At 40.6% G+C, this 15888-nt stretch overlaps 1 protein-coding gene and 1 long non-coding RNA gene across 2 annotated transcripts; one reads left to right on the top strand and one right to left on the bottom strand.

Moving 5' to 3' along the window:
- Positions 1-83: 83 nt before the first annotated feature.
- On the top strand, positions 84-932 carry LOC105692304. Its single transcript, XR_001103404.3, has 2 exons — positions 84-222; positions 430-932. It is a non-coding gene; the product is annotated as an uncharacterized LOC105692304 (long non-coding RNA).
- LOC105692300 (bicaudal D-related protein homolog) lies at positions 703-15819 on the bottom strand. The gene is made up of 5 exons (XM_012411404.3): positions 14317-15819; positions 3680-4012; positions 3427-3596; positions 3056-3332; positions 703-2546 (listed from the first exon to the last, which is right to left on the bottom strand). The coding sequence occupies exons 1-5, from the start codon at positions 14557-14559 to the stop codon at positions 1929-1931; spliced, it is 1641 nt and encodes a 546-aa protein (XP_012266827.1). The 5' UTR covers positions 14560-15819; the 3' UTR covers positions 703-1928.
- Positions 15820-15888: the final 69 nt, after the last annotated feature.

Raw genomic sequence — 15888 nt, 5'->3', positions numbered from 1 at the left:
GGCGTCGGCGCGTACGTGCGAATTGGACCGTCCATTCGCACCGCGCATTTTCGAAATTAATTCGCAACAATCTGCAAATTTTTAAATAAAAATCGGCCTCCAGATATCGAATTTCGATCACACAGAGACTCATGTAGACTAGATGTTAAATATCGGTGCTGCTAATAACGTTACCGAAATCTCATCCCTGCGGCGATAGATCGATGAATTTTTGAAGGTTAGGTACGTACGTATAACATGATACTCGAATAACTAGTACTCGCGTTTTTGGACGAGGTTATTTCCCTTGGTTTTTTCTTTCTGATATAAAAGTTCTATTCAATCCCAAATCGTTTAACGACACTGCCATAACGAAATTATCGAGATTCATACCTATCATGTCGTACACTGTTAACGAGGATTCTAACCGGTAGTTATGCTTTTTTTCAGATTTCGCTGGTATTTGCGACCGACAGTTTCTCATTGGCTCTTTCGGGTAGTCATGGGCTGAAATTGGTGTATCAATGGTCGAATGTCAACAGCCATATTGTCGAAGGTCACAAACAAAGGTCACACATTCAACACGAAAGTGGGAAAGACGCATCATTGCTCATAAAACCTCATCTGAATGGTACCGGAAAATCGCATGAGCCCGAGTTGCACGCTGTGGTGCAGTTAGAGGGTTTTCAGGTGCAGTAAGTACTAAAATTTAAAAACAACTCATACATTTGTACAGTCAAGTTTATTAAATAAATATTTAGCTGTGATATACCATTCGCTTAGATACTGACTAAATATTTTACAATTCTACAATATATCTATTAGTAAAAGAGTTATTCATTAATAATGCTATTAGAAACGATACATTTTTTTTTAATAATGCTATTGCACTTTTATTTGAATCGTAAAAGGCCACATCTCAGGTAACTTTCACTTTAAATTACACATATAAATAAATATTTTGTCACTCAATCAGCCCATAAGAGGCCGGCGTGGGACGGACGGAGTTCGAATTCAAGGCATGATGGAGGGCGAAAAGGAGCGAAGGAGGAATTTCGCGTGGGACGTTGGCGAAATCTTTGATTCATCGCTGTGAAACGACGTGATACTCTTAAAATGTTTACCGTAAACGTTCAAGACCACTTTGCAATACGTTGTGCATCACGTAAAATCCTTGACGCTATGCGGTGCGCAATACCGATCGAGTCGTGTATAATCATATTCAATTTGAAACACGACTGATCTTTCAATTAATCACGGCGATTACGTTGCGTTAGAAATTTAAGGTTTGGAAATCGATTTGTTCTCAATCATCGGCGATCTTAATCTTCCGTAGATCAATTCGGGCAGTCGATTGGGTCCATGTTTATTCGTAGTCGTACACGTTTATCATATTTATTTAATTAAATACACCGTTCGGCGGAAATGAAGCGTCTTAATGATATATCGACCGAATGATATTTTCATCAAGCTTAATTGGTACTTGCGATGACTTGCTCTGGTCATTAATGCATCGGACGTTCGAGAAAATTTCAGCGAGAGTTTTATGGTTTTAATTAGTTCCGATTACTAGTCAGTGAAATTTATCGTTTACATATTGTAAATATATTTTTTTAACCTGGTTATAAAGCAGTGGGATTCTAATTTTCGATTGTTGAGCAATTTTCTAATAATTGCGTACAAAATACAGCACGTCTGATTTATGAACCGTATTTAATTCTCTCCTAATCTCATTTCATACGTCTTCGATAATCATAATATGTATAATGCAAATGAATCTCATTGGTTTACCGCACAACCGACGTAGCAACATCAATTAAAAGGCACTCCGTACGTTTCGACACAAATGGAAATGCTCTAATCATTTTTTTCTTTTGTTCACAGTCAAATTTTGTTCCCGTATAAAAAATTTTAAGAGAAATGTTTTTTTTTTGTATGCTTTCACAGTCTCAAAATAAGCCAAAAATTTTTTTGGAAGCGCCCGCGCTTCGCTTCTTTCTTGCAGGGACAACGATCTCTGATCCGTCACCGTTACCACTAAGCGGACCACTCGACGGCATCAGTTTACTTCTAACTTGTTCGTCCAGAAGTGCTTGCATGTCCATTTGCCACTGTTCAAGTTGTTGACTGAGCTCAATCTTTTGCTGAATGGCTTCCATTAGCTGACTATTCGCCTGTAAAACATCGATTCTCGTTCTGGCGAGTTCAACTTCTGCTCTGTTTTTTCTGGCGACGGCCTGGTCTCTCACTTGGTAAGCCTGCGCCAGGACCTCGTCCTTGGTAAGTTCCGAATCCTCTATGTCGCCTCTTGCTCTGTCCCTCTCCTCTCTTACGCCTCTGAGTTCAGCCTCGCATACACTCAGTTTGCTGGTCAACTCCAAAAGCGATTCTCCCCTCCGTCTCAGTTCTTCTTGCGTTTGTTTCATTTGATCTCTCGAATGTTCCAGCTCCTCCCTCACCCTGTGCAACTCAACGGCGAGTCCCAATTCTCCAGGAGCTCCTCGACCGGCCAACGCAAGTCTGAAGAGCTCCTCGGTCAACTCCGACAAAGCCCCAGGGCAAGTGGCCTGCGAAGAGAAAAAATGAGGTAATTTAATCTTTTAATTATATCTCTCACATCTACGAGCCAGCAGTACAGTTTTACAGCTGGTTGTCTCATCAGGAATATTTGCTCACAATGAGAGTAGGAATTTACAATTTAAAAGACACCTCATCTCCTTTGTACAGTTCATGATTATTATATTGTGTCTGCAAAGAGCGCCCGAGGCAGTGAAGAGTCATCCTCATGAGTATGACGTAACTCTGCCATTTACGGAATAGATTTACGCTCGCAATCGGTATTTCAGTGCGAGAAAATCATTAGGCATCCGTGAAGAGAAAAAGAAAAATTACAAGGAGAAGAAAGTAAAAAAAAATATCAAGACTCTGTTTGATTATGAATCAGAATGCGTAGAATGGGGTCGGCCCTCTAGCGTGGGCGAGAGCCCAACCAATTTGAGAAGTTCAACAAACTTATTCTGGGCAAATTCATGAATCTATTACAGTAATAATTATGTGCATTGGATTTCGCTCTCACCTCACCATCCGCGCCGTTTGCCAAGACGAGCATGGACTCGTCACAGTCGCTTTGAAGCCCGGAATCGTCTTCGCCTCTTCTGAGCTGGGCACAGAGTTCCCTCATCCTTTTGCAGGCCCTCGAAACTTCCGCTTTTAGATCTTCCGGTTCTCCGAGAGAACTTCCGCTCTCTTCGCACTCCATTTCCGCCTGCAGTGACCTTGGAGGTTTTTGTATCGATCCTGATCTCCCTCTCCGCTCCGCCTCAATTGCAGCCAAAGTAGCGGCGAGCTCATCTCTGCGAAAAGGTATATGCGTTATATTTACACAATACGCGAATCGTAACTCAACATTTGCAACAGCGAATTTCACAATTGCCAAAAAACAATCACCTCTCTCTCTCTGCCGCTCTAGCTCTGTGCTCCGCCTCGTGGCCCAGTCTATCCAATGCCAAGGCTCTGTCTTCTGCTTCTTCTAAGGCCGCCACAGCCCTCGCTCGTTCTTCGCGAAGCTCCAAGGATCTTCTCTCGAGCTCAGTTCTTTGTGCGGACACGATTTGGACCTGGAATTAAGATCCCGGTAAGCCCGATAAATAATCGTAGATCCCGCGGGAGGGACCGAATTTTAAATCGAACGCGACATTACCTCGTCCCTGAGGATTTCCAAGCTACTGACGTGATCCTGAAGGGTTGTGTTTCTGAGCGCACATTTATCCCTGAGGACTCTGAGCTCGGCCAAGAGCTGCTCTTCCTGCTTATTCGCTTCTCGCAATTGGTCGGCGAGTCGCGTATTTTGGGCCGCTAATTCGGTCACCAAAGCAGCTTGCTCCTTTTCTGCGCGTCTCGCACGCTCCCCCTGATCTTCGAGTTGAGTTCGGAGGGCTTCGACATCCGCCTGTAGCTCCAAAGCCCTCGCTTCGCTCTCGTCGTGAGCTTCCTCCAATCTTCGTCGCAAACGATGCCTCTCCTGCTCTAGAGCCTGGGAAAATTTATCATCAGGTTATTGCGGATTTAAAACGAATCGTTGCAATCGTTCGCAGGACATCGGCAATAAATCAAGGCCAGTAGAAGCTTCATATTACGAAGTGAAAGACCGTGCAAGTAGTCGGTATGTCGTATTTTGTTTTTTCGTGTAAAAGTTGCGGTATTAGAAATGAGGATTTGGCATCGCTATGATCGTCGGGAATAGGATCGAGGAATCAATGGCATCTGCGGATCTCTCGATCTACTCGTATGAATGAAAATGCAACGGATTCGCGTCCTTCGATTTATCATATAGAAAACAGAAAACTGCATCTCACGTTTCAAAGCTGCAGCGTTTCAAATTGCTCTCTACTTTCGCATCAGTGAAAAGTAAACCAAGTTAAGAAATTATTTCAAATATATATAGATCGCCGGGTAACTAATGTAATGCACGAATCAAATTAAAATATCCTATCCACGACGCACTTCCATCGAATTTCTTTTTTCGCGGACTGAATGCCCGATTCAGCTCCGCACATCTGATTTGCACGAGATGGAATCGTTCATTTCGCTTCATCCAAAAATGAAAAATAATCTAACGTTCGTTTTTCAAATTACGATCGCCCACGGCTTCACCAAGGTTGATCATATTCCTCTCGAGCATGATTATATTTACATAACATGAACGAAAATTAAGGATCAAAGAAAAAGTTTCGAGGTCTAAAGCGTTTTAAATTTTCAACGATATCTGAATTACGGATGCAAATTGTGGGCCTGGTATTTGAACATTGTTCTAAATTGTTTTACTTTTCAAATAAAGAATTAGCTGGGTCGTACACGTGATCCTAGAATTGTTCAGGTCACAGAATAGCTCGTTACGGTAACTCTCTCAGCTTTCGCCACTTTGGCGAGCAACAACGAATTGAGAAAGGCTACTAAGAATTGTAAATGCAGCTCGTTACTCAACGCAGTACAGTATATAGTTAATAACATAATTAAAACGCAAATTAGTTGTATCAAAAGGGTTATACACCGCCTTCCATAGTATCCGTCACAAACGTGTACAGCGACGAAACAAATTATCATTCATTTTCCAAACGTCTTGCGTACAGATTTATCGGACATTTTTAGAAAAAAAAAAGAAAGAAAGAAAATGAACAAACGCTGAGCTTACCTTCGGTCAGCGTGACGAAATCCCAAGTATAATATTATTATAAACGCGTTAAGCTATTGCGAACATATAATAAGTCACATTTCACACAGAGCGATGCATGTGCGTTATAATCGGAATATACGCGGGCCACGCAAAGTCGACTCTCCTATAGCGAAACCACGGGCGCTGAAATTTTATCTAGCCTGCAGTACGAGTGTAAAGGTAGCAAAACATGGCCTTGGTACCGGTGGTTAGTCACCGATCGATTGGCAACCTCCTGGCATAGCCCGCTGATCACCTACATTCTACCACGAGCTTAGGTGTATCCGAATTGACTGTATAATCGTTGAACTCACCGCGCTGAAAACTTCACCTCAGCTTCTCTATCGTATTAGGTATATCGTATCGGTGTAGCTGTATAGCTCGTTCAACTACCGCGCTCAGGTAATCAGATCCGCGAGTGACTCATAGACGCCTCCTACTCTGCCCCCAGATCTCAAAACATCCACACTTATTACCGCTCCACAGAAATTTAAGGCGAAATCTTTCCGTTTCACGTACTTCTCAATCCTTCTTCTTCCTTTGTCTGTCCTATGAAGATTATTCTTTTTTCTTCATTCATCGCAGGTAACTAATCCAAAAAATCGTCGACTGTTGCGTAGGTATTGTATGAAATGTTGCGGTCCAACTCTGGTGTGAGAGGATTATTTGTCCTTGTTGGCGAACTTTGACCGCTGCGGAGGTCAAGTTACCGTGGAAGAGGTGACTATACCGTGGACTACCCGGAGCTGATTCGATCTGGTTTTAGCGATCGATTACGACGAGGTTAATACCGCAAAAGCCAGCTAGAAGCCGATAATTTTTTATCGCGTATAAATTGTTCTTTCACTTGTGACGTGACGCGAAGTAACGCAGGCGAATGAAGGGAAGAATAATAGTCGGGTTATGGCAATGGATTTCGATGACACGTCGAATGTATGACGAAATAAAGAGACGTGAGATCAGCGGTGCGATTTATATCGATGCGAAGACTATTTTTGTCGCAAAAAAGGAGCCAACTATCTACATAAATAATGTGTAATATCGGAGGCGAAAGTTGCGACGTGAAGTATTCCGTCTGAAAATTTTACCCGCACATTTTTTGAAATTCTTCGTCGTTGTTCGGTCGATGTGGAGTATGAAAAAACACGTTTGAGGTAATTTCATACCGGAGAAAGGAGGAACACAACGACGGTTCGAGGTACCTACAACTTCTAGGAGTTGTAAATAATTTGAATTTTCAAATATTATTCATAAGCGAAGTTCTTTGTTGGCTGCGCGTAATAGAGGCAAATATGGCGGCGAGGTTGGACATAATCTTACTTTCCCTGATGGCGGAATGGGGCATACGGACTCATGGCGTGTTGCGATCATGGTTGTACTTGGCTATGGTGGTTATAATAAACCTGACAAAACGCAATGGCCCGTAGTCGGTGGTCATAGACGTCGATTCGAGTGAATGCCTTCGAACCCGCGTTACAACCGCGACTAGCACCAGCCGAGGTTTGAAAGCAGCGTAGCTTCCACACTTCGGTGGCGGGGGTTCTCTTAGCGTTGAATCAGCGTAACAATTAATTGCATAATTCCGACAAAAGATATTACGATAGCGGTTCGGAAGCTAGTCAGCGTTTATGTGCCTGCGGAATCTTGCTCAATTAGCTTTAGATTATAAAATCCAAGCCGAAAATCTACTTACAGCCGCATCGGCAACGAGAACAAATATTCGAAGCATCAACTAGAGCAGGATGATAACTATGCCGTGAAATTGCGTCCGCGGTATATACCGAGTGAAGTTTACCGTCGAAAACGGGCGAAACGCGAACGTTGAATTGTATATTTTAATGAAAATCCTAACAATTCCATTGTTCCATTTTTCGTTCTTATTCGGTTCTTCGGTCATTTATTTATTTTCTCTATTATTCACTCACTCTCTGTTTTTGGATTTTGCACAATTTTCTGAATAAGGACTGCACCGGATCGTTACGATAAAGTTTCCTGGCAAGTTGCAACGACGTGTTCTCCATAACATGCCGAGTTTCCTTACCTCGTTGCACACCTATGTACATGGATATAATTTTAATTATTTTCCGCTTCACGATAACCATACTTATATGTATACATTTTATGCTATTACGACGCCCGATGAAAGTACTAGATTATCGTAGTACGTACAGAATTAGAACCCTCAGTTTTGTAATCAGGACGAATCGAGTAAAATTCAGACCATATACCTACTTAAATATTAATTAGTTAAAATTCAACTGTACTTTTTTAAATAACACGTTCAAGTGTGTATTATAATTATTATACTTTACATAAATTTGAAAGGTCACTTCAAATGATTCATCTTTGTATACTATATACCCGACTACATGCATAAAAACGCGACGAGAGAAGTCTAAGAAAAAAGAAAAGTACATTATATACATCCGTACATCCGTATACTAAAATTTTTAAACAAAATTATGTTCAACTTTCGAATATGAAGAGATGACCGTAAGAAAAATCCGGTTCAGCTGGTACCCCATATGCGGAAAAAGGAGAGAAAAAACGAATCAACAAAATAAGAAAAAAAAATCTGAAATACTCGCGGTTATGCGTTAATGGAACCAGAACGTTATGGTATAGTTATATAGTAGAATATGCGCACACCTCGTGGGTGAACGGCGTAATTTGTAAGCAATTGTACCCTAGTGGCATAGAAAACAAAGATTCAACATACAAAAGGATTCCGTACGCGTAAATCATGCTCAGCTCTTGTCGAGCTATCTCGAGTCATATGGTTTTGCTGTAATAAAATGAGAAAAAACCATCGAAGAAGATTATCCATTGGTTGCAGGACAGATGTCTAACGTAATTTGGCCCCAGACACACTAATCCGTCGAGAGAATTGAGCTACGAATTAATCCTATCGAGATATCTCAATTTTTTAGCTCGAAAATGTGAAAAATTGGCGATAACTCGATTAATTTTATAGATAGATCAATTTGATCTTCAGATTCGGATTCCTGAGGTCAAAATACATAAGAATAGCATAGGAAACCCGAGAAAAAAAAATGCTGATTTTTGACCCCAAAATCGAAAAAACGGCAAGGGGTACCCCTTTGGATTTTTTCGATTTTTGGGCCAAAAATGAAGTATTTTTAAAATTGATTGTAGGGCACTTTTCTTATGTATTTTGACCTCAGGAACACGAATTCGTTAGTCAAAATGAGCTACGAATTTTTCCCATCGAGATATCTTCATTTTTCCACTCCAAAAAGTAGAAAATTGACGATAACTCGATTAATTTTATAGATAGATCGATTTGACTTTCAGATTTGGATTCCTGAGGTCAAAATACATAAGAATAGCATATAAAATAAAATATTTTTTTTTGGTCCAAAATCGCCAAAATTTCAAGGGGTACCCCTTTGAATTTTTTCGATTTTTGGCCCAAAAATGAAGTATTTTTAAAATCAATCGAACGATGCTTTTCTAACGTATTTTGAGCCCAGGAACACGAATCCGTTGGTCAAATTGAGCTACGAATTTTTCCCAGCGAGATATCTCAATTTTTCTGCTCCGAAAAATGAAAAATGAGGCGTAACTTTTGGAAATTTTTACTTTTGGCGTAACAAGTGGTCTAAACATGGGTTCTGAAATCCCTCAAGGCGTAGAAAAATGTTCAGCAAGTTTTAGACATATATTTAGACTTTTTTTCTATCTCCTTATTCATGAAACCCTCGTAACGTGTTTCACTTTTGCTCGATCCTCAGATCAGCTGGACTTTCAAAAAGGCAATGGAAATAGAGGAGACCTTGCGTATCGAAAAACTTCGCCCGCGCAGGTCCATTGGTCTCCCATCATCATTAAGAAAGAACGAGTCGGCGGAGAATTGTTCAAGGTGAGGTGAAGGCTCCAAGTATTATACATAAATATAATTCCTGCAAACAATGGATGATTGTTTTTTTCGCGTGTTTTCGTCTTTCAACCGACATTTTAAGAGGCTAATTAAAAATCGTTAATTACACAAAAATAATTCTCATCCATAGACAGATTTATACAATTACGCTAGTCAATGTATAGAGTCTGCAAATCTTATTTCATGTTTGATGATCACCCAAAGATTAGACGGAAAAAAAAATAAACTAGAAAAAGACAACGATTCTTATCGTTACATCTGTGCAATGGATTTTGAGGGAAGCCCCTGGAAACTTTCCTAGCCCAAAAGGTCACGTGTAGGGATTGAATGCGAATCAGATGCGAATCTTTCTGTACTGTATAACAAAGAACCACTTGCACGTGACTTGGAGTGCACGTCTAATAATAATAAGAATAATAACAGCAACAGTAATAATAATACTAACAGTAATCAAAATAATATAGCAGACGATGTTCGTCATACAGATATACCGGCGCCAAGAGATTTTGGGGCTTCGGGAAAAAATATAGTTGAAGCGGGAAACCGATTATAGAATATTATATTATACCCACATATAGGTACACCTACATGTCTATACTGTGTTCACGTCTTTTGAGACTTGTATTTTGTGAAATTTGATAGAATTTCTTCAACCTCTTTGTCTTTCATACAATTCCGGAAGAATTCTCAATTTTTTCAACGGGTATACCTACAGTCGTGACTGAAAAGTCTCCGTTGGTTGGGTACGATTAGACTCGTCGTAAAGTTAACGATAGTAAAAGGGAAAAGTCGTCCATCCGTGTTTATAACAAACGTAGAAATTATCATCGTTTTGACGAGACACAAAGCTGGTTTTTATTACGTAACCAACATCCGAGGCAGTTTTAGTCTCGCGTACAGGCCTGTAAAAACTGCCAGCTACGTTTCGGAGCTGAAAACGAGTTTTTGCTCTTGAAACTATTAGCTCGAATTACCGGAGGTAAAAAATTCGCTCGGCGAGTCGCTGACTAACCGGTCACCCCGTATAGAGGTATGTACAATTTTTAACGGTAAACATATTCGGGCAAATCTTCTTCGGATCGAGAAACGTGGATCGAATGCATAACTGCACGTTATTAATTTCTTTTTCTCTTCATTTCGATGCAATCAGAGCCGGGGATGAAAAAGGTGTTCGTTCTGTAATTTTTTATACCCTCAAAAGCGTGAAAAGTTAGAACGAGAAGATTTTGCGAAAAACGTAACACACCTTTCACTCTCACTTTTCGCTAATTAGAGGCGTTAATTTATTTTTAAATACGTAATAGAAAGAAAAATGAATAGATAATATATCTGACATAACTAAATGAAGACGTAATAATTGACCGGATTTTTCTATTCAGTCGAAATCATAACTGTAACTCTCTTGCGCGTATATTACAGACCTTTTTCAATTTTATGCCCCATAATCGGAAGTAAAAATGCGTGAAGATCGATTATCTAGAAATTGAACGTGACGCATAACGGTTTCCATATCGAAATTCAGTAGATTATTATCGGTCGATAACGAAAAAGCTCTACAACAGAGATATGCGCGTCAGATGATTGATAACATACAGTGTTACGCAGGACATATTTACTTTCATTTATATATATTTATTTGCCGTACCACTTCTGTTTACATTTGATTTTTCGAACTTCATTTCTATCGATTTATAACGAGGAACTGTAATTATATCTTCGCGCCATTTCACCGTCCAACGTAATACCGATTTTTATGACCCTGATGTAACCGCTGCTGAAGAAACAGGAAGTGAACGTGGTACCCGTGTCGTCGTCGCAGATCCCAGTCAACTTGAAAACGAAATTTAATACGTCGAGATTCCTACTTGCAGATAATGAACAAAAAATCACAAAAATAATACTACAGAAACGATCACGTTCTGAGTTTATCCTCGTGTACCACACCTACCACCTATGGTACTCGTATCGTGTTACCGGAAACGACTCCGCACTTCGGTACAATCTGTGGGCTCTTGAATTATCATCGACGATATCTAATCTGTTACTTCAACGCGGGTGGGCTTGGTACGTAAATTTTCGTTTCATCAAAAAAATCAAAGAAAATACCGATTAATTTCTTTGTTTCTTCACTGCTTGAAAATTTCATATACAAGAATTTGGGAATTAACGTCCAACATCGCGTCACGTAAACTATGGAAAATAAAAAATATGGCGGTTGTAAATTGAAAGGCAGTGTAAGTTTTTTTATTTTTTCTTCGACTTTTGTCTCAGCCGTTTTTACGCCAGACGTGTTCCTCGGTGGAGTCAGATTTATGTTATGCTTGTTTCGGGGGATGGGGAAGAGAAAAATTCATCCAGGATACCACGTCTTATCCCGTTTAGTTGCGGACAATGGTTGTTGTACGTACGTATATGAAAACATTTTTTACGATAGCTTCCGCACCGACTTCAGTGTGAACCGCGCAGCTGTATTAGATTGAAGAGGCCTATTATTCGTGTAAGTTATTGCACGAGAGGAGAAAATAGTGTGCGTTATTATTTAGCACGTGTTTCCGGAAATAGTTCTTCCTAGAAGTTCACCTTACAGTGTATTCTTATTAGAGCGGTATATCTGCTTTGGGTTCTAATCAGGGTTCTGCGTTTCTTTATGGTTTTAATAGCATTACGCTGTCGGTATACCTGGGTATGTACATGGAGGTCAAAAATGAGGCGAAGTCAGAGGAAACTAAGAGAATCAGGTAGCGTAATGCCGGCTATTGTTTATTTCCAGAACTTCATTGTCTCCGACTTGAGGCCCCGAAGAGCCCCATCGCCAACGCGAGGGTCTTGCCTAAGTGGCGCGCTCGCTTCCACGCTTTCGTGGCTCACCTCAGTGCCTCTGGATTATAACGCAGCACGCCAGAAATCCGGAATTCAGTTCGCCCATTACTAGGATAATATACGGTACGTCTACTATAGTCGATGGAAATATGATTCATTCCCAAGTGGCTCGACGTTCGATTCGCCATGACAATTATGAACGGTAATATACTTGCAGCGAATACGTTAGGTTCCAGAATCCCGAATCGAGAACTTTTTCCGACCACTTCCGTCCAATTTGGTAGAAAGGGAGTTTTTTTTTCGGAATCTCATTGTGGAGCAGATCCTTCTGGGAGACACTTTCCCCGCTGTCATCGTTCTCCACGTTTTTACATCAATTCTCATATCGCGTTTGTATATCCTACCTAAAATTGCGTTTAGATTCTACCGAAGAAATTGAAGGTTGATTTCTCTTTTAAAGTCTGAAATAACGCCGTTGCTCGTGTATCCCTTCGTCGTTATTGTTAATCAACATGAGACCGAGCGTCAAAACGAATTGTAATTAGTGCGGCACAGCGTGAACCAGGTCGAAGATTCTTCATTGTGTTTGGAATAATTTGACGAGCGAGACAATAAAATTCGAGAGAAACGTGTAACCTAGAGATACTCAAGATCGTGGCATTGATCGTCCGCATCTATAACTCATAATTCGATTCAATTCGCACTCGTTATAAATCACGTATATCATTCCTCCGCTAATTATTCACGTAAGTACGCCTGTGTGATTTTTGATAACTGTACAAAGACATTCACTTTATTGTTAGTTGCGCTTGCAACGTTTAAATCGTGCAGTCCGCGCGACAATTTCCGGTATACTAATTGTACCCTGTATATATTAAAATTGTGTCGCGCGCCTTTTCTTACTTTTATTAGACACACCTGGAAATTACGTGTAATGTGGTTCGCGCGTAGCTATGGTATGAAAAAACGGACGAGCAAACGCGGACGATATTTTTGCCACCGCAATGACGAATTTTCGCAAAATTGATTCGAATTGTCGACGTGCTGCAGCGAAAAAAAGGCGTATTAGGAGCCCTGTAATCACATCGATTCGTATCAGTCGCTGGTATGGTCGTAGGCATTAGGGGTTGCGGTGGCGGTAAGTCGTATCGATTTTATTCCCGTAATAAATTGCGAGTAAAGAAAAAGTTGTGCAGAAAGTTGATAAGAAATAGATGTGAGATGTACGTCGTCGTACAGTTTGAACTGGGAATTGGAAGGACGAGAGGAAAGGAAGCGAAAGAGGAGAAGGAGAATCGTAGTTTCCTCATTTCGTATGGCACGCAATGTGCAAGGACTGTTTTGATTTCGGTTGTTTCGCTCAAGGGCAAATTTGTATGCTCTATGTAGCGTACGCGATTGCTTCGAACTTGACATCCAATTTGACGATAAAACATCCACGGCTATGGCAGAGGCTTCGTTAAACCTGTTTGTTCAGTTTCTTTGAAACCATAAATTAATTCTAGGCTTTAAATTCTTTCCATCCGTCATGCGAAAAAACATGAGCATTGACAAATTCCTAAAGCGCTGTAGATGAGCTTTGTCATTCTTATGAACTAGATCGTTCATCGATCTATGCGCTGCTTAATTCTTAAATGTATTACCGAGGCTTCGTTCGGTCTCGTTGTCTATTAGTTGACCATTATATTTTATTATTTTTTTTTTCTTTCTTCTTGCGTCACTCAGCCATCGAGTGATTGGGATGTCATAACGTATGCAGACCGAAACCAAGCTTCGTATAAGCTGCGTGAGATTATATGAAAATTGTTTTTCGTACACTTTGCCTACTCATAAGTAAAATTGGCCGCTCTTTGTTTTTCCCAATTATACACGAGCTGCCCCCAACGCCCCGAAGGTGGTTTCGTTGAATATCATTCCCCCCGCAAAGTGCGAACTTATTGTTAGCTTTTCCCTCACGGTGTGTGCTTTGGTTAATGGGCTTCGCCTTGTTTGTTAATCGCCTCTAGATCTCTTTCGATTATAGCGCTTTGCGCAGTTGATAGCTAAAGTGGATAAGCTGGATCAGGGGACTTTGCGAACGGAATCGGTAATCGATTCCTCTAAAATTTTGAGCTCTCAAGTCGAGCGGGCCCCCTCTGCTTCGAATTTCCGGAGAAGTCACGTTCGCGTAAGTACCTATATTCTTTCTGTCGTGAAAAGATCGTTAAATTAAAAAACGCAGATTTAAGCCCAACGGAACGAAATAAGGAGGGGGGGATTCGTTCGACCGTCCCACGTCGTTTCAAGGGTAAAAAATTTCTGTCCCGCCTTTGCGACATATTCGAACGTCTGTCGAAATTTTCAGAAAAAAAACTCTTGCCTAATTCATTCCGGTCACGTAACTATAACCGTCGCCGTTTCTTACCTCCAATTTACCGGCGTATTCTTCGGCCAACGCTTCTCCCTGTTTGGTGAGCTCCTGATTTCTTTCGAGCAAGGCCTTTCCGAGCTCTGCGGCGAGGACCAAATCCCTTTCCCGTTGCTTCAACAGCTCCAAAGGATCCCCGCCGACGTCATCGTGGTCCAAGGAGTTTCTTCGCGCCTGAAGATCCAGGATCATGTCCTCCAATGCGTACGGCGTTATCTGCGTTGCTTTTCGCGGTAACATTGTTATGTTCTCTCGTTGATTTCGGTTTATCGGCACACTGCGTGAAGTTTTAGTATAGATATATTCCGGTTTATCGCCAGAAGGTGGGCGACGATCTTACGTCAACGCATTTGAAATGACGCTACGCGATTCGCGTCGATTTTTCAACTATGATACGACGATGCTTTGACGTTTTTTTTTAATCGTGACGTGCATTTCAGGTTGTACACGTGTTTTGTTTTTACGGACAAAAGATAATAAATTCCAAGTTTATTTGTCACGCTATATTATTTGTTGAATGTGCATGGCTTTGGCGAGCGTTAATGCGATTGTTAATTTTTTAATTCACTAATCACGCAATTAGCTAGTACATAAATATCTATATTCATCAACTCTGATAGATCATTTATAACGTTCTTAAATATTCACAGTACCAAAAAAATTTCAGTCGTCTCTTACGAGATTATTATACTATACAAAAAGTATAATATTCCTAATAACAAATAAGTCAACTTGCGGTATTAGTCATCGCCGTATCGCTATCTTTTCATCAATATTTAAATTTCTAATTTTTATCAGACACTCGATTATTTGATAACACTTACGGGGGGGGGGGGGAAATGGATCCTAGCTCGCAGTCAGAGCGGATTTGGTAGAAAATTGATATAAATATCCGACCATTAACGACACAGTTCTCAAGAAGAATCGATGCAGATGATTAATTTAACAGGTATAATCACATGTACGCATGCACGGTAAACACATATAGGCTGTTTTAATTTTACTAATTGACGTCGCAACTCACCACCGCCACAACTTGAGCCGTGACGCGTAGTCCGGGTTTATAGGCACTTTATAAAAAAATATTCTATCTCGAAAACCAGCGACAATCATATCAATCGATGGCAAAGCGTTCGATACGCGTCCGTTATCATCGAGCGAATAGGTATCCGCTAAAATCATCACAGTATATCTTAATCGAATACACAAAACAATCGAGGCACTTCAAACGCATCGTAGGTATAGTACATGTTCGAAATTTAAAAGAAATCCTTGACATTTAAATCGCCATCGCGGATCAACAAGATTTCATGCACAGTATCAACTGACACGGATTATCGAGCACACGCGAAATTACATCATGCGCTATTATAATTCACTCGTCGAATTTTTTTTCACCGATATCCAAAGATTATTTCGTTTCGATAGCGTGGCGAATCAAAACGTCATCTCCCGAAAGTCGAAGCTACGTTTCGAATGGAAATTTTCCACAGGTACACAATGATATTCCCCGTTCGATTACAAAACCGAAGAACAAAACCTGCCGGACTAACAACCGCCGCTGCTCGT

Source organism: Athalia rosae, chromosome 2, assembly GCF_917208135.1.
Source record: "Athalia rosae chromosome 2, iyAthRosa1.1, whole genome shotgun sequence".
In the NCBI taxonomy this organism is placed as follows: Eukaryota; Metazoa; Arthropoda; class Insecta; order Hymenoptera; family Athaliidae; genus Athalia; species Athalia rosae.
This window is presented reverse-complemented; position numbering and strand designations above follow the sequence as displayed.

What these genes read in the sequence shown, in the direction of transcription:
- LOC105692300 (XM_012411404.3), bottom strand. Translation starts at nt 14,559, where the DNA reads ATGTTACCGCGAAAAGCAACGCAGATAACGCCGTACGCATTGGAGGAC. An exon ending in TGGAAATCCTCAGGGACGAG is followed by an intron (nt 3,597 to 3,679) that starts GTAATGTCGCGT and finishes TCTTAATTCCAG; the next exon opens with GTCCAAATCGTGTCCGCACA. An exon ending in AGAGCGGCAGAGAGAGAGAG is followed by an intron (nt 3,333 to 3,426) that starts GTGATTGTTTTT and finishes ACCTTTTCGCAG; the next exon opens with AGATGAGCTCGCCGCTACTT.